We start from the raw sequence: 17,588 nt of genomic DNA, 5'->3' as shown, positions 1-17,588 counted from the left end.
TTTTCAGCCATGGGGCAGCCCCACCCCAAAGCTCCAGCATGGCCCCTTGCCATTGATGGGCCCAACTTGTCCCCAAACTAACCTGTAGCTTTGGGCTTCAGCTCCAGGGGGGAAGCTCTGGAAATGCCCTAGCTATGAACTTGGAAGGTGCCCGGCCAGCACAACCTGCTGAGCTCGGTAGAGGTCCATAAGGAGCTATGTAGAGGGCTACATTTTGGCTGCACCGTATCTCGCAAACCAGGGGCAGCTGGGAGTCCTGTCCTAGTGGAATGGCCTGGGCATCGCCACAGCTCTTGTGCCTGCGGCTTCCTGTGGGCTCAGGGCTGACCTTTGTGGAGGCTGATTGGCTTGGGCCTCCAGGAGCTCTGCTGCCAGTATCCACTTCCCACTTTCCTCCTTGGGAGGAAACAAGTGACCTTGCATCATTTGGCTGCTGGCTGATGCAAGACCAGTTGCTGGCAGAAAGCAAGGCTGGGACGGCAGACGTGAGTGCAGCCTGCAGGTGCAGCCCTGGGGCACCCTCTGGACGAGCCAGACATGGGGGAAGTGAATGCAGATTCTACACTCTTACACCACTTCCTGCAGCCCCACTTGCTGGAGACACTGCGGGTGCCCCAGCTCTGGCCAGCCCCCGCTAATTCGTTTCCTACAGCATCTCCTGAGGGGAGAGGCCAGGACTGGAGCAGCTGGAAGCTCCCCACGGCCGGGGCTCCTGCAGCTGGGAACTAGGGCTGGTGGGAAATTTTCTGCTGAAATTGTTTTTTGATGGAAAATGGGATTTTCAGCAGAATGCTCCCAAAGAGTGTCTGCTTTCCATGGAAAATTCCCACGTCACTGAGAAACAGAACTACCTCTGTTACACATGGCGCCATGGTGCCTCATGGGAATTGTTGTGTGCATGCCTCACATGCCCATTCTCCTTCATGGGCCGTGGTGTCTGACTCCATCGCTCATGCTGCACCATGGGCAGGGAACCTGAGATTCCGAGATTAGAAGGCCAGAAGGGATCCCTGGGATCTGACCTGTATAACGCAGGCCAGAGACCTGCCCTGAATTAATTCCTGGTTGAACTAGAGCAGAGCTTTTACAAAAACCTCCCAGATGTAACAATTGTGAGTGCTGGAGAATCCACCACTACCCCTAGTAAATTATTCCAAAGGTTAATTACCCTCACTGTTAAACATTTGCACTTTATGTCTAGACTGAATTTGTCTAGTTTCCATCTCCAGCCATTTGATCTTGTTCTGCCTTTGGATTGGAGAACACACTAGCAAAGTTTTATTCCCCATAGAAGTACCTAAAAACTATAATCGATAGATTGAACTCCTTGAATGTGTCACTAGAAGGCAGGTTTTCCAAACCTTTAATCATTTTCATGGCTCTTCTCTGAACCCTCTCCAAATTATCAACATCCTTCTTGAGTGGTAGATGTCAGAACTGGACACAGTATTCCACCACTGCCAAATGCAGAGGTAAAATAACCTCTCTACTTGTACTCGAGATTCCCCTGTTTGTACATCTCAGGATCACATTAGCCCTTTTGGCCACAGTGTCACACTGGGAGCTCATCTTCAGGTGATTATCCACCATGACCCCCACATCTTTTTCAGAGTCCCCTGTCCTGTAAGTATGGTCTACATTCTGTAGTCCTAGATGTATGACTTTACATTTGGCCAAGTTAAATTGCATATTGTTTGCTGCATTCAGCTTACCAAGTGATCCAAATCACTGTGTATCAGTGACCTGTCCTGGTCATTTTTTACCGTCCCCTCTATCTTTGTGTTGTCTGCAAACTTCATCAGGGATTATTTTGTTTTCTTCCATGTAACTGACAAAACTGTTAAAATGTGTAGGGCCAAGAACCGGTCCCTGTGGGACCCCACTGGAAACACACCTGCTCAATGGTGATTTCCCATTTACATTTATATTTTGAGCCCTATCAGTTAGCCAGTTTTTAATCCATTTAATGTGTGCCATGTTAATTTTGTATATTCTGATTTTTTAATCAAAGTGCTTTTCAGTATCAAGTCAAACACCTTACAGGAGCCTAAGTATATTACATCAACACTATTACTTTTATCGACCAAACTTGTCATCTCATCAGAAGATATCATTAGTTTGATGGGAGCTATTTTCCATAAACCTGTGCTGATTGGCATTAATTATATCACCCTCATTTACTTGTTAATTAATCAAGTCCCAGATCAGCTATTCTGTTATTTTGCCCAGAACTGATGTCAGGCTGACAGGCCTGTAATTACCTAGGTCATCCCGTTTACCCTTTTGAAATATTGGCCCAACATTAGCTTCCTTCCTGTCCTCTGGAACTTCCCCCAAGACTCCTAGAGTTATTGAAAATCAACATTAATGGTCCAGCGAGTTTCTTGGCCTGCTCCTTTAAAACTCTTGGATTATGTTATCCAATCCTGCTGATTTAAAAATATCTGACTTTAGTAGTTGCTGTTAAACATATTCTTGTGTTGCTATGGGAATGGAAAGTATTTCATCTTAATCTTCATCCTCATCATCATCTCTGACATGACTACACCGGCTGTGTTTTTTCCCAAATACAGAACAGCAATATATATTAAGCACTTCTGCCTTTTCTGCATTTTCCTTGCCAGCCCTACCAAGAGGGAGAAAGGGGTGCTAGCATAAGGCACCCAAACTACAACTCCCATAAGGCACCATGGCAATAGTTTGAATCAGAATATTTCACTTTTTTGGTTTAATATTTGGCTGAAAACTCAAAATTTTCCATGACCCTTCACCCCTTTCCCTATTTTCCAACTCGCTCTGCTGGGAGCTCCCCACAGCCAGCGCTCCTGAGCCGTGGCCTACATCAGCCATTCCTAGCCTGCGGTCTGTGGAACATGTGGCTTGGGCTCTGTGGAGGGCAGGCTGGGAATGTGGTGGCTCTTATTTCCAGCTGCTAAAATGCATGAATGGAAGAACAAGCTCCCTTTCCTGTTCTCTGCCGCTGCCCTGCGGAGGTTATGTGATTGAGGGGCAGTGATGTGTGGGAAGGGACGACTCTATGGAACACTCTCCAAGATGTTTCCTTTCTTGTCTTTCCTGGGGGGAGCTGGGTGTGCTGGACAGGCAGAGTGATCACTCAGCCCAGCAAAGGCTCTGAGCTGAAGCAACAGTTCAGTTTGGTCCCTTCGTGCTCACTCTCTCTGGGCTTGTGCTGCTGCTGCTGCTTTTGCACGGAGACTGTCGCAAGTCATAGCATTTCTGCTGAGTACAGTCAGAGAGGAAAATACCCTCCTGCTGGGAGGGGCTGGCTAGCTTAGGCCATATTTCGAGTGGGCACAAAAAGCCCAGCACCACCTGGCCAGTGCTACGAGGCCTGTGATGGAGGGAGAGACAAAGGTGGAGTGCGGGAGCTCGCTGCATGCAAATAGGAAGAGAATTGTTCAGAGCCAGGACTCTACCCGGTCAGGGCCAGCTCTAGGTTTTTTGCCTCCCCAAGCAAAAAATTTGCCACCCCAAGCTCAGAGAGCGCGACTGCCCAAGCACATGCTTGCTTTGCTGGTGCCTAGAGCCGGTCCTGTACCCAGTGCAAGGGAATGGTGCATCCTTTGCCCCAAAAAGGTTATAATCCAGGATCACAGACCCTGAAAAAACCTGAAGTGTGAGTGCGTGTGTGTGGTGGGCTGCGTAGAGGTGTCTGTTGGGGAGGGTGCTGGGGGTAGGGGACATCGCAACACCCCTGTTGCCAGGAAGGCTTCTGGCGCCAAAATTCCAGGTGCTCAGCACTGTTCTCAACAGAAGCTGCTGGGTGCCCACTGCTTTTGACAATCTGGCCACTTGGCTGAGCAGCCTGAGTGGGAGCTGAGCTGCTCTGGAAATCTGGCCCTGAGTTTCCTGGGAGATGCCTATCCCAGTGCTGGGAGACCGAAATGCGCAGAATGCGGGCTATGGGGAGAGTGAGGTGGGCCCAGGGGGTTGCTGGCCCCATCGCTAGGATCAGGCCGGTCAGTACCTCACAGCGGAATAAAACAAGCAAAGCCCAAGAGGGAGACACAAAGCCTGAGCCGAGGGTAAGCCCTGGCCCTGTCACGGTGCTGTGTGCCTGTCAGTCAAGGAGCAGAAGCCAGTCTGGAATGAGGAACCACCCCGTGCCCTTAGGGTGTATGAGAGAGGGGTCAGAGTCAGATGGAGAAGTCCTGATGGCAGAGCCAGGGGAGCAGCTGGGCCTGGTGTCTGACTGCTGCCTGCACCCTGCTTCAGGTAGGACCCCACTCTTTGCTCTTGGGACTGCTGCGGGGCTGTGCTAGCCCTGCTCTCCCGAAGGACAGCCCCTCCGTTCTCCATGGACTGGGGGCGAGGGGGTTAAAGCCCAGAGATGGCACTGAAGAGGCTTTGATTTGGAAGCTGGGGAGGGTGGAAAAGACACAAGAAGGAACTGTACCGCCCCCAGGACTCTACTGAGGACAGCCCCAGTACTCTTGCCACTGGGGCAAAGGGCTTGGGAGCTCAGGTATTGGGCTGTCAGCATGAGCTCCTGCTCTAAGCTAGCACTCCAGCCCATCATGGTTACCGTCACCAGCCCAGGGGGACGCAGCAGCCAGTGCCCAGGAGCATGTGCTGCGAAAGGAGGGGAGGTGTGACTGGGACAGAAGGGTCTGGGGAGAGCATTAGTCTGTCCTGGGGACTAAGGGGGGACATACCGTTGGGCAGGGCTTGCTGCCTGTCTCTGTTGTGCACTCGGAGAGGTCCCCCGAGGAATCGAATTGAGCACCAGGGAAATGCCTAAAATATACACTGTGCCGGCCGCTCATTCCCCTGGCCATGGGAACAGCCCAGCCCCTCTGCCAGAGAAGAGCAGGTGGTGGGGGCTGGCTTTGGCATCTCTGGGTGATCATGGGGCTTCGCACTTTGTATGGCTGAGATCCTGGGATACTGCGCCGAGTAACCCGAGACGCCCACCACAACACCTCCCCCATGAACGCGGCTGAGTGGCACAGGGTGGGGCTGGGCTCCTGACTCTGAGTTACTTACACCTGTGCAAAGTGGGTGCAGAATGGCTGCCTTGCACATCCGCTGCGGGCAGGGCAGAGCTGGGTCCCTCCTCTCTCCTCCTTGGGCCCCTACACCCACCAGTGTGTCCCTAAAGGAGGCAACTTTTACAAGTGAAAGTGGGGCCTCTGGGGTTACCAGCTCTGTAGAGAAGAGAAGCATTTTCCGAGGCAGTACCACAGGGCTCACTCCCCAGATGGCCTCAGCCTGAGGAAATGTCAGAGCCCCGGGAGTCCCATCCAGAACTATCTGCCCAGCTGCTGGGAGCTGAGCCGTAGAGACTAGGACCCTGCTGCCCTGATGAGTTTGCAATGGACACGAGGCTGAGTGGGATGGTTAGTGGTGGGGTTGGCCTGTGACTGGTTAATGCCGGGGTTCCCCCAGGGTAGCTGGTACCAAAACAAGCTCTTGGCTCTACTGGGATCGCCGTCCCTTAGTGCATTCCCTGCTAGACACAATGCCTCTGGTCTCTAGGGTACGGCTTTGCTGCAGGGGAGGTGAAAGTCCCAGCTCAGACAGACATACACGCACTGGTGCTTTGACTGAGCTAGCATGAGACGACTAGCAGAGTAGCAGTGCGGCTAGCCACCTGAGCGTGTACCTGGGACCTGAGATCGGGTTGTCATCGGGCAGCCAGCCTGCACTGGCTACGCTGCTGTTCTCAGCACGGCAGCTCCATCAGAGCTAGCCCATGTACATCTACCTGAGCTGGGAATTGCACCTCCAGCTCCAGTGTAGATGAACCCAAGAAAGAACCAATCAGCTCTTCCCAGCCAGGGCAGTGCTGAGATCTGGGGCTTGGGTTTTGACAGAGCCTGCGGCATCCCTGGATCCAGCAGATGGCGAACACCCTGCAGCAGGCTCCTGGGGACCGGCACCCACACAAGGTCAGGGGTTGGGCTCCTGGCCAAGGGTTCATGCTAGGCAGTGCTGTGCCATAGACAGCACTCACGGGGCAGTGGAAGGGGAAGCGGGAAGGCAGCAGGCAGCAGATATCCAGCAGCCTGCCCAGGGGCACCTGGTGCTGGAGAGCTGCAGGTGTACATGTGAAGGGACTGAGGAAATCTGGGGGAGGGGCATCTCTGCCAGGCTGGGTGGGCAGACGGTCAGCTCCCAGGGGGACAGCGACTTGGCTGTAGGACCGAGGTACAGTTCTGGTGGAGCCCAAGCCTCTCAAATCCCTCCTGTCCGTAGAGGCTGATCTTAGTGAGACCCACGGCCAGGGCTTGTGTCAGACATGGCCCTGTGCCATGTGTACAGATGCCTAGGCACAACCCCGCTTGGGCAGCTGGCTGCCCTTGCATGCCTGCCTTCACACGTAGCATGAGGCTGCCTCCTCTCCAGCAAACCCGTTGTTGGGCTAGCAGCACCCCGACCCCTGCCGGAGACCTGAGCACACTGGTTTGCACAGTGCACAACCCAGGCCAACTCCGCCCTGGCCCTCCTTCCTCTGATCTGCCCCTAACAGGGCCCCAGAGGGCAGCGTGTGGCACAGGGCCCCTTCCCAAGGGGCCTGAGGCACTAGCATGATCAGTGGCTGGGGCTAGGTGCTCAGCCAGACCCATTAGAAGCCCAGGAGCCCCGCAGACCGGGCACTGCCCCAGAGGGAAGGGGGGTTACAGGGTGAAGGTCATTCCCCGCATGGAGGTGGCAGGCCCAAAAATGCCTGCCCAGCACTTTGTGCTGTGCCTGTCTGAGCCTGCGGAAGTAGCGGGTTTGGGGATGGGGACAGGAAGGGAGAGCAGAGTCGCAGCAGGGTCACGGGGCCTGGCTTCGGGAAGGCCACAGGATGTGGTTAGCCACAGGCCACACGCAAGGTTACAGCACGGACATGGGGGACTCAAAGCCTACAATGAAAATAAACCTCCACCCAGACCGCCGGCAGGGCGTTAGCCTGGCACTGCCATGCTAGGCAGGGCCCTATCCCCCAGCACCGCTCTTAGGCCAGGAGCCTCACTGGGATAAAGCTCACCAGGGTGATGGGGAATGTCTGCAGGAGTTAACATGGCACCCAGCACATGAGGGACCTGGGCTGGCCGAGCTGCGGGAAGGGACACATGTGGGACCCAAAGCCAGAGGAGGGGACACACATGGGACCCAGGCCTGGTGGAGGGGACACACATGGGACCAAAGGCTGGAGGAGGGGCACATGTGGGACCCAGGGCTGGGGGAGATGACACATGTGGGACCCAGGGTTGGCTGAGCTGGGGGAGGGGACATGCCTGGGACCCACGGCTGGGGGAGGGGACACACATGGGACCCAGGGCTGTCCGAGCTGGTTACACCCCACACAGCAGCACACATGCTGGTCCCACCAGCCCTTGGAATTGGAGGCTGGAGCTGGGGCTGCAGAGCTGGGTGACGTCTCCCTTCTGTTCTCCAGGGGCTTCCCGCTCTGCTCAGGCTGGTGCAGGATGAAGCCCAGAGGGGCTCAGCCCTGCTGCAGGCTGGCCTCGCCCCGAGGACCATGCTTGCCATGGCTGGACGGATGGGAGAGGGAAGAAGGGTCCCGCCCTGCTGCAGGCGGTGGCTCCCCTGCGGCATGGGAGGGTTTTCCTGTGTCCCTCTCCCTGTGTGCAGCACAGCTGGGCCCCTGGAGTAGGGGCTGCACAGAGCTGCCTCTTTCCTCTTTGCACCAAAAACTCCAGCATTTCACAATTGCTGCTGCCACATAGAGCATGGGGAGCTAGGAACTCCCTTAGCCCCACCCCACTGCCCCGATCCCCCAGAACCCACGAGGGAGAGCCAGGGGATGCTGACACCCCTTCACCGCAGCTAGAGGCAGAAAAATTGGTGAGCAAAACCATGGCTACTCTGGAAGACCTCCATCCCTGCCATCATAAGCCTCCCCCAGCCATGAGGAGACGTTGAAATGCCTCTGATGGGCCTGTCCACGTGGGGGTGGGGGCATGCGAGGCTGCTTCTGAATTTGGGAAAGAAAGTTCTGTGGGGTGAGTGAGAAGCAGGGCAGCTGGTCCTTGCTCCCAGTGGGGACACTGGGCAGAAAAGCCCAAGGTGGCTGGGGCCGGGTATTACAACTCCAGGTTACTGGAGGCTTGGAATGCCAGGGCACAGGCAGCTGTCGGCATAGCCCACTGAGCATGGGGCAGGTGGGCACACTGCTCGTCCAGTCTGGGTGTGTGGGGCAGCAGCTGTCTCTGACTGGCCTGGACTGTGAGTCCCAGCAGTGCCTGGACTGTGCTGCCAAACCCGGGCCAGGCGCGCTAACCAGGACTGGTTGGGAGCTCAGCATGGAGTCCTGCCACAAGCCGGGTCGTATCTGGCAGGACCTGGCCCAGCACGCCAGCCTTGCCTCTTGCTTTAGGGAGTGTGTCTTCCCCGCTCCCAGCATCCCCGCAGAGAGCTCCCCCCATGCGATAGTAATACCCTGCCCCACTGTGCTGCTGGCTGGGCAGGAAAGGGTGCAAAGCCCAGGCTGATGGGGCCTGGGAAGGAGGCACTTTGGGGGACTGATGGAGGGATGATGCTGGGAAGGGGAGAGTGAGCCAAGCAGCCCCTCCCCCTGAGACCGCCCCCCCTCCCCCCCAGCAGCGGGTGCCACTCCCAGACAGGAGAGGTGAAGGGGGCTGGTGCTTGGCAGGCAGGAGCCTGGGGAGTACATACTTTAGCTGGGTTAAGGTGGGCTGGAGGCCTGCATGGCTTTAAATGTGCGGAGCTGGTCTCTGACAAAAGGATAATGGTCCCTTGCCAGGGGCTGGGGGGCAGGGGTGAGCTGCCCTGCAGGGGGCAGGGAGGAATGATTTTCCCCATGTCGATTCTTGCACAACTGCTCAGGCTCATGGGACATTTTCTCTGCACCAGGGTGGGCTGCTGCGGGAGGCCGGCTGTCAGCTCGGGTGGCCCAGTGCTCTGGCTGGGACTGTGCTGTAAGGGTAAACCCTGTACCTGCCCATGGGGCTGGCTAGCATGGGCTTGGGCTGCCTCAGGAGGTGGGGGTCTACATATCTCTGTTTTGCCTTGCAGATCTCTTCACCGGCCACCGCCCACTGCCTTCACAGATGCATCTGAACTACCAAGAGCAGCCCTGCTTCACGCCCATGGCTGACACCCTATACAGCAGCAGCAGTGCCCCACCCGCCAGCCACACCAACCCACTGATGGCCTCCAGAGCCCTGCCTGCCAGCTACGTTGATGCCCCAGTCCCACCCAATGGCCACCTACAGGTGAGCAGGTCTCCAGGCAGGGATCACGTCCTGATCTGCCTCTCTCTGGCCCTGGGATTGCTCGGCCCTCTGTGTTTTCTTCACCAGAGCAATGGTGCCAGGCTGCCGTGCTGCTGCACAGCGGGCTCTGTCCCCATCTCCCTTGCAGTCTGTTATCCCTGCCCCTCTCGGTCCTGGTCCAATCCAGCAGTCCAGGGGCAAATGCTCTGTAATCTGCCTCTGTCTCTTTCAGTCTAGCAGCAACTGCTCCTCCCAGCTCTGCCTGCCTGGCTCCTTCCTCAGCCCCGATTTCCAGCCAGCCCCGCAGCCCATGGACCCCTGCAGCGGCCTGTGCGCTGACCTCAAGCACAAGCCCCCGCTCCATTATGGGCTCCCCAGCAACAGTCTCAGCATGGAGCCCTTCGGCCCTTCCTACTGCACCCCAGCAGCCCCCCCAGGCGCCTTCCTGCTGGGTCAGGACCCCCTGTACCCACCGGCTTCAGCACCGAGATCCAAATTCCATTACTCCGGCTCCATTAGTGGCTCTTCGCTCTCCACGCCATCCTCTACCCAGCACGCACCAGGCCTGGGCTACAGCGTGGACCTTCTGCCAACAGCATACCCTGCTCTGTCCAGAGCCCAGCCCCTGCCCCCCGTGATGCTGAGCGGCCCCAGGTTTGCCACCCCCAAAGAGCAGTCGCCGCCTGGGGGCAGCAGGCCAATGGTGAAGCCAGCTAGCCCCAAGACAAAGAGACCCATGGGACTCCCTGTGCCCCCACGCATGGCTGTGCCCAACCCCTGCCTGACCCAGCTCCTGACTGCAGGTAACAGGGTGGGGGATTGCTTTGGGGGGTTGCCGTTTGCTGCTGGCTCAGGGCGTCTGACTGCCCCCATCTGGCCAGCTGGTTTCATTCAGATGGAGTGGGAAGCTGGTACCAAGCTGTTGAGCCGGAGGATGGTGGCAGATGGGCTGACCCTGCTTTCCAGAGAGGGGAAGGGGAACTGATATCTGGGCATGGGCTGGTAGCACCCCTTCTTTGGGCTCATTACTCATCTCATTTGATGCCACTCCCCTGCCACGCCCCACTCCATGGCATTGCGTTGCTGCAGGCACCTGGCCTCCTCTGTTCATGCCAGCGACGCTCTTTCCCTGGCCCGCTGATCCACAGGCTACCATGATGTGGAAGAAGCATCCAGGGCAGGAGAGAGCTGGGGGGAGCAGGAGGCTTGGCAGAGGAGGAAGAGTACAGAGAAATGAGTCTGAGATGGTGGCTGAACTGTAGGAGGAGTCACCCAGGAGCTTGAGTTTGGGAATCGCTGCCTGCAGGAGGCACTGGGAGGGAGAGCCCTGAGCCGCTGGCTAAGGGCACGGGGTGCTGATGGGGCAGCGGTGTCTCAGCAGGCAGGTGAGGACGGGTGATCATAGCACCTGTATCCAAGGCTGCAGGGAGACCCAGAAGGGCACAGGGCTGCGGTGACTCCGCCTCGGCTGGGAGGAGGCCATTGGTGACCCTGGCGAGGGCAGGACGGGTACAGTTGTCCGTAGGGTGCTGTGAGTGCCCAGCTGTTGGGCAGGATCTGAACCCTGGGCCCAATGCTAGTCACACAGATTGGGAGCTGGGTTAGCGCTGCTGTTTCACCCCCTGGGATCATTCACCTCCCCGTGCAGCGCCCTGCCCCGGAGCCCATGACAGTGGGGGAACCCATCCTCTTGGGAGAGCCAGGGGCCCCGCATGCTGAGAAATATCTGGGGAGCTGCTCTGCCCCAGGCTGGGTACTGTGGCCCCTCTGGTCTGGGTGACCACCCAGAAGAGAGGAGGAGCTCAATGGCTGCAGTACCTCAGTAGGCACAGTCTGGGCCAGACATTCATAAGAACATAAGAATGGCCATACTGGGTCAGACCAAAGGTCCATTTAGCCCAGTGTCCTGTCTTCCAACAGTGGTCAAAGACTGGTGCCCCAGAGGGAATAAACAGAACAGGTCACCATCAAGTGATCCATCCCCTGTCGCCCATTGCCAGCTTCTGGCAGACAGAGGCTAGGAACACCATCCCTGCCCATCCTGGCTTATAGCCATTGATGGACTTGTCCTCCATGAACTTATCTAGTTCTTCTTTGAACACTGTTATAGTCTTGACAGGTTTCAGAGTAGCAGCCGTGTTAGTCTGTATCCGCAAAAAGAAAAGGAGTACTTGTGGCACCTTAGAGACTAACCAATTTATTTGAGCATAAGCTTTTGTGAGCTACAGCTCACTTCATCGGATGCATGCAGGGTGTTCCTGAGGAAATAGAAAGGTACATCCTAGATGGGAAGCCCAAAACTGTAATCGAGGCGGGAGAGGTTGGAGCCAAATGGGTGGAGGTGGCAGAAAAGAAAAAAAACTAGTAGCAGTTGGAGTGAATAGCAGAAGGGGCAGCCCGAGACAAATTGGTGAGGGTATTATTTTCAAGCCTCCCCAGGAAAGGGGGTGTGTAGGGCTTGGGGGGGGGGATATTTTGGGGAAAGACGTCTCCAAGTGGGCTCTTTCCCTGTTCTTTGTTTAAAACGCTTGGCGGTGGCAGCATAGTGTTCAAGGACAAAGTTTGGCAAAGTTTGTACCTTGGGGAAGTTTTTAACCTAAGCTGGTAAGAATAAGCTTGGGGGTCTTTCATGCAGGTCCCCACATCTGTACCCTAGAGTTCAAAATTTGTTAGTCTCTAAGGTGCCACAAGTACTTCTTTTCTTGTTATAGTCTTGGCCTTCACAACATCCTCTGGCAAGGAGTTCCACAGGTTGACTGTGCGTTGTGTGAAGAAATGCTTCCTTGTGTGTGTTTTAAACCTGCTGCCTGCTCCATGCCAAGCCTTGGGGTCTGCAGCCAATGTCAATGTGAGCACATGACAAGCTCTGTGCCAGCATGGGGAGGGATCATGGATGCCACGTTTGGTGATCACCTCAAACCTCTTGCCAGCCCTGCCCTGCCTGGATGCGGTGCCTCATTCTACTGACAAATCCTGCAGTTTCCTGGGCCTGTAGCTCTGTCTCTGTAACACCAGGTACCCAGGTCCCAGGAGTACCTGTGAGTAGGTCCACACAGTCCAGATCAGCTGTGGCATGTCAGCACTCAGCCCCCTGCCCCTTCCCTGTTTGGCTTGATTTGCAAAGAAACAAAGGCTGGAATCTGCATTCCAGCCCTACCCTACTTCCCAGGCTTGGTCAGTCCCTGCAGCACCTCCCTGGGGCTGTTGGGCCCAGACCCTCTACCCTGAGAACCAGGAGGTGGCAGCAGGAGTCAGTCTGCGTCTCCCTGCAAGGCTTCCTGATGCTGGCCGCTCACTCTGGTGGAAGGGGATGTCAGGGAGCCCCAGCCTGGCTCTGCTGTCATTCTGCGTGCTCACCGTCTGCTGCCTTCTGTCTTGCAGCTAAACCAGAGCTGGCCCTGGACCCTGCCTCCACTCCCAGTACCACCCTCATGTCGCTGGCCTCCCCGGTAAGAGCTCACCAGCAACACCATCTGCTGGGTAGCCAAGGGCATCGGCCTTTCACTGCCACATGCTGGGTTCAGACATGCGCTCTGGCAAGCAGCAATGGGCAGGGGACTGCAGTGAGATGGTCGCTTCTGTGTGCCTCAGTCCTAACAACAGACAGAGCTGGATGAGCCGGGGGTGTCAGGGCAGGAGCGAGGGGCACTGGTGGAGCTGGGGGGCATTGGAGCTGAATGAGCCGGGGGTGTCAGGGCAGGAGCGAGGGGCACTGGTGGAGCTGGGGGGCATTGGAGCTGGATGAACCGGGGGTGTCAGGGCAGGAGCGAGGGGCATTGGCAGAGCTGGGGGACATTGGAGCTGGATGAGCCGGGGGTGGGTCAGGGCAGGAGCGAGGGGCATTGGCAGAGCTGGGGGCATTGGGGCTGGATGAGCCGGGGGTGGGTCAGGGCAGGAGTGAGGGGCACTGGTGGAGATGGGGGGCATTGGCACTGGGTGAACAGGGGGGCATCAGGGCAGGAGTGAGGGGCATTGGCAGAGCTGGGGGATCATTGGGGCTGGATGAGGAGGGGGTGGGTCAGGGCAGGAGCAAGGAGCACTGGTGGAGCTGGGGGGCATTTGGGCTGGGCGAACAAGGGGGACATCAGATCATAAATCACAGAAATGTAGGGCATGAAGGCACCTTGAGATGTTGTCTAGTCTGTCCCCTGCACTGAGGCAGGATTAAGTATTAGCTTGACTGTCCCTGACAGGTGTTTGTCTAACCTGGTCTTAAAACCTCCAATGATGGAGATTCCACAACCTCCCTAGGCAATTTATTCCAGTGCTTAACCCCCCTGACATTCAGGAAATTCTTCCTAGTGTCCAACCTAATCCTCACTTGCTGCAATTTAATCCTATTGCTTCTTTTCCTGTCTTCAGTGGCTAAGGAGAACAATTTATCAACCTCCTGTTTATAACAACCTTTTATGTACCTGAAGTCTGCTATCATGTCCCCCATTCCCAGACCTGAAGAAGAGCTCTGCGGGGCTCAAAAGCTTGTCTCTCTCACCAACAGAAGTTGGTCCAATAAAGGATATTACCTCGCCCATCTTGTCTCAGTATACCACCACCCCCCAGTCTTCTCTTCTCCAGACTAAACAAACCCATTTTTTTCAATCTTAGATTCATAGATTCATAGATATTTAGGTCAGAAGGGACCATTATGATCATCTAGTCTGACCTCCTGCACAACGCAGGCCACAGAATTTCACCCACCACTCCTGCAAAAAACCTCACACCTATATCTGTGCTATTGAAGTCCTCAAATCGTAGTTTAAAGACTTCAAGGAGCAGAGAATCCTCCAGCAAGTGACCCGTGCCCCATGCTACAGAGGAAGGCGAAAAACCTCCAGGCCCTCTTCCAATCTGCCCTGGAGGAAAATTCCTTCCTGACCCCAAATATGGCAATCAGCTAAACCCTGAGCATATGGGCAAGATTCATCAGCCAGATACTACAGAAAATTCTTTCCTGAGTAACTCGGATCCCACCCCATCTAATATCCCATCACAGACCATTGGGCCTATTTACCATGAATATTTAATTGCCAAAACCATCTTATCCCATCATACCATCTCCTCCGTAAACTTATCGAGTTTAATCTTAAAGCCAGATAGATCTTTTGCCCCCACTGCTTCCCTTGGAAGGCTATTCCAAAACTTCACTCCTCTGATGGTTAGAAACCTTCGTCGAATTTCTAGTCTAAATTTCCTGGTGGCCAGTTTATATCCATTTGTTCTTGTGTCCACATTGGTACTGAGCTTAAATAATTCCTCTCCCTCTCCGGTATTTATCCCGCTGATATATTTATAGAGAGCAATCATATCTCCCCTCAACCTTCTTTTGGTTAGGCTAAACAAGCCAAGCTCCTTGAGTCTCCTTTCATAAGACAAGTTTTCCATTCCTCGGATCATCCTACTAGCCCTTCTCTGTACCTGTTCCAGTTTGAATTCATCCTTCTTAAACATAGGTCATGTTTTCTAGACCTTTAGTCATTTTTGTTGCTCTTCTCTAGACTTTCTCCAATTTGTCCACATCTTTCCCAAAGTATGGTGCTCAGAACTGGACACAATACTTCAGCTGAGGACTAATCAATGCAGAGTACAGTGAAATAATTATTTCCTGTGTCTTGCTTACAACACTCCAGTTAATACAGCCCAGAATAATGTTTGCTTTTTTTGCAACAGTATTACATTGTTGATCCATATTCGGTTTGTGATCCACTATAACCCCCAGATCCTTTTCTGCAGTACTCCTTCCTAGGCAGTCATTTTCCATTTTGTATTTGTGCAGTTGTTTATTCCTTCCTAAGTGGAGAACTTTGCATTTGTCCTTATTGAATTTCCTCCTATTTACTTTAGACCATTTCTCCAGTTTGTCCAGATCATTTTGAATTATAATCCTACCCTCCAAAGCACTTGCAACACCTCCCAGTTTAGTATCACTCGCAAACTTTATAAGCGTACTCTGTATGCAATCATTGGTAAAGATATTGATTAGAACCAGACCCAGGACAGATCCTTGTGGGACCACACTCGATATGCCCTTCCAGCTTGATTGTGAGCCATTGATAACCACTCTCTATGTGCAGTTTTGCAGCCAGTTGTGCACCCACCTTATAGCAGGTTCATCTAGGTTGTATTTACCTAGTTTGTTTATGAGGTCATGTGACACAGTATCAAAAGCCTTACTAAAGTCAAGATATACCACATCTATCATTTCCCCTCATCCACAAGGCTTGTTACCATGTCAAAGAAGGATATTATATTGGTTTGACATGATTTGTTCTTGACAAATCCATGTTGACTATTACTTATCATCTTATTACCTTCTAGGTGCTTAACAAATTGATTGTTTGATTATTTGCTCCGTTATCTTTCCGGGTACAGAAGTTAAACTGACTGATCTGTGATTCCCTGGGTTTTCTTATTCCCCTTTTTATAGACAGATACTATATTTGCCCTTTCCTGTCCTCTGGGATCTCTCCCGTCCTCCATGAGTTCTCAAATATAATCGCTAATGGCTCAAAGATCTCTTCAGTCAGTTTTTTGAGTATTCTAGGATGTATTTCATCAAGTTTGAAGACTTCTAACTTGTCTAAGTAATTCTTAACTTGTTCTTTTCCTATTTTAGCCTCAGATCCTGCCCCATTTACACTGATGTTCTCTATGTTAGTTGTCCGATCATTGCTAACTTTTTTGGTGAAAACTGAAATAAAAAAGGTTTCAGAGTAGCAGCCATATTAGTCTGTATCCGCAAAAAGAAAGGAGGACTTGTGGCACCTTAGAGACTAACAAATTTATTTGAGCATAAGCTTTCGTGAGCTACAGCTCACTTCATCAGATGCATTATAAATAAAAAAGGCATTTAACGCTTCAACCAATGCTGCATTTTCTGTTATTGTCTTTCCCTCCTCATTTAATAATGGGCCTGCCCTGTCCCTGGTCTTCCTGTTGCTTCTCATGTATTTGTAAAATACTTTCCTGTTACCCTTTATATCCCTAGCTAGTTTAGTCTTATTTTGTGCCTTGGCCTTTCTAATGTTGTCCCTATATGCTTGTGTTGTTTGTTTATATTCATCCTTTGTAATTTTACCGAGTTTCCACTTCTTGTATGACACTTTTTTGAGTTTCAGGTCATTGCAGATCTCCTGGTTAAGCCAGGGTGGCCTCTTATCATACTTCCTATCTTTCCTACGCAGTGGAATAGTTTGCTCTTGTGACCTTAATGATGTCCCTTTGAAAAACAGCGAACTCTCCTGACCTCTTTTTTCTCTTAGACTGGCTTCCCATGGGATCTTACCTACCAGTTCTCTGAGTCTGGTAAAGTCTGCCTTCTTGAAGTCCATTGTCTTTATTCAGCTGTTCTCCCTCCCACCATTCCTTAGAACAGGGACGGGCAAACTTTTTGGCCTGAGGGCCTCATCGGGTTTCTGAAATTGTATGGTTTCAGAGTAGCAGCCGTGTTAGTCTGTATTCGCAAAAAGAAAAGGAGTACTAGTGGCACCTTAGAGACTAACCAATTTATTTGAGCATAAGCTTTCGTGAGCTACAGCTCACTTCATCGGATTTCATCATTCATTTTCCACTGAATGTATCCGATGAAGTGAGCTGTAGCTCACGAAAGCTTATGCTCAAATAAATTGGTTAGTCTCTAAGGTGCCACAAGTCCTCCTTTTCTTTTTTTGAAACTGTATGGAGTGCCGGTTAGGGGAGGCTGTGCCTCTCCAAACAGCCAGGCATGGCCTGGCCCCTGCCCCCTATCCGACCCCCCGTGCTTCTCGCCCTCTGACGGCCCCCTGGGACTCCTGCCCCATCCAACTCCCCTGTTCCCTGACGGCCCCCCGGGGACCCCTGCCCCATCCACCCCCCACTCTCTGTCCCCTGACTGCCCCAGACCCCCCACCCCTAACTGCCCCCCGCCACCCCATCCAACTCCCCTCTCCTTCCTGACTGCCCCCCAGGACCCCTGCCCCATCCAACCACCCCTTCTCCTTGACCGTCCCTGGAACCTCCGCCCCTGACCGCCCCATCCAACCCCCCCTCCTTCCTTACTGCCACCCCCAGGACCCGTGCCCCCATTCAACCACCCTGTTCCCTGCCCTCTGACAGCCCTGACCCCTATTCACACCCCCGCCCCCTGACCACCACCCCGAACTCCCCTGACCCCTAGCCAACTCCCCTCCCCCACTCCCTGCCCCCTTACCATGGAGCACCGGTGGCTGGTGATGTGGCTGCACCCGGACAGGCAGCCGCGCTACCCAGCTGCAGCCAGCCACGCACTGCACAGCCCAGAGACCGGGTCAGGCAGCCGTGCTGCATGGCACAGAGACCGGGTCAGGCTGGGCTCTGCAGCCCCCCTCCCCCGGAGCATCGGGCAGCGCAGTGAGCTGAGGGGGA

At 54.0% G+C, this 17,588-nt stretch overlaps 1 protein-coding gene across 1 annotated transcript in view; it reads left to right on the top strand.

The window, feature by feature from the left end:
• MLXIPL (MLX interacting protein like) overlaps positions 1-17,588 on the top strand; it is a 54,624-nt gene that overhangs the window by 24,210 nt on the left and 12,826 nt on the right. The window contains exons 8-10 of the mRNA XM_074974433.1: positions 9,010-9,209; positions 9,442-10,012; positions 12,591-12,642. Coding sequence (XP_074830534.1) covers positions 9,010-9,209; positions 9,442-10,012; positions 12,591-12,642 — 823 coding nt within the window. The remainder of the gene's footprint in view (positions 1-9,009; positions 9,210-9,441; positions 10,013-12,590; positions 12,643-17,588) is intronic.

The sequence above is a fragment of the Natator depressus genome, chromosome 17 (assembly GCF_965152275.1).
Source record: "Natator depressus isolate rNatDep1 chromosome 17, rNatDep2.hap1, whole genome shotgun sequence".
Lineage (NCBI taxonomy): Eukaryota > Metazoa > Chordata > Testudines > Cheloniidae > Natator > Natator depressus.
This window is presented reverse-complemented; position numbering and strand designations above follow the sequence as displayed.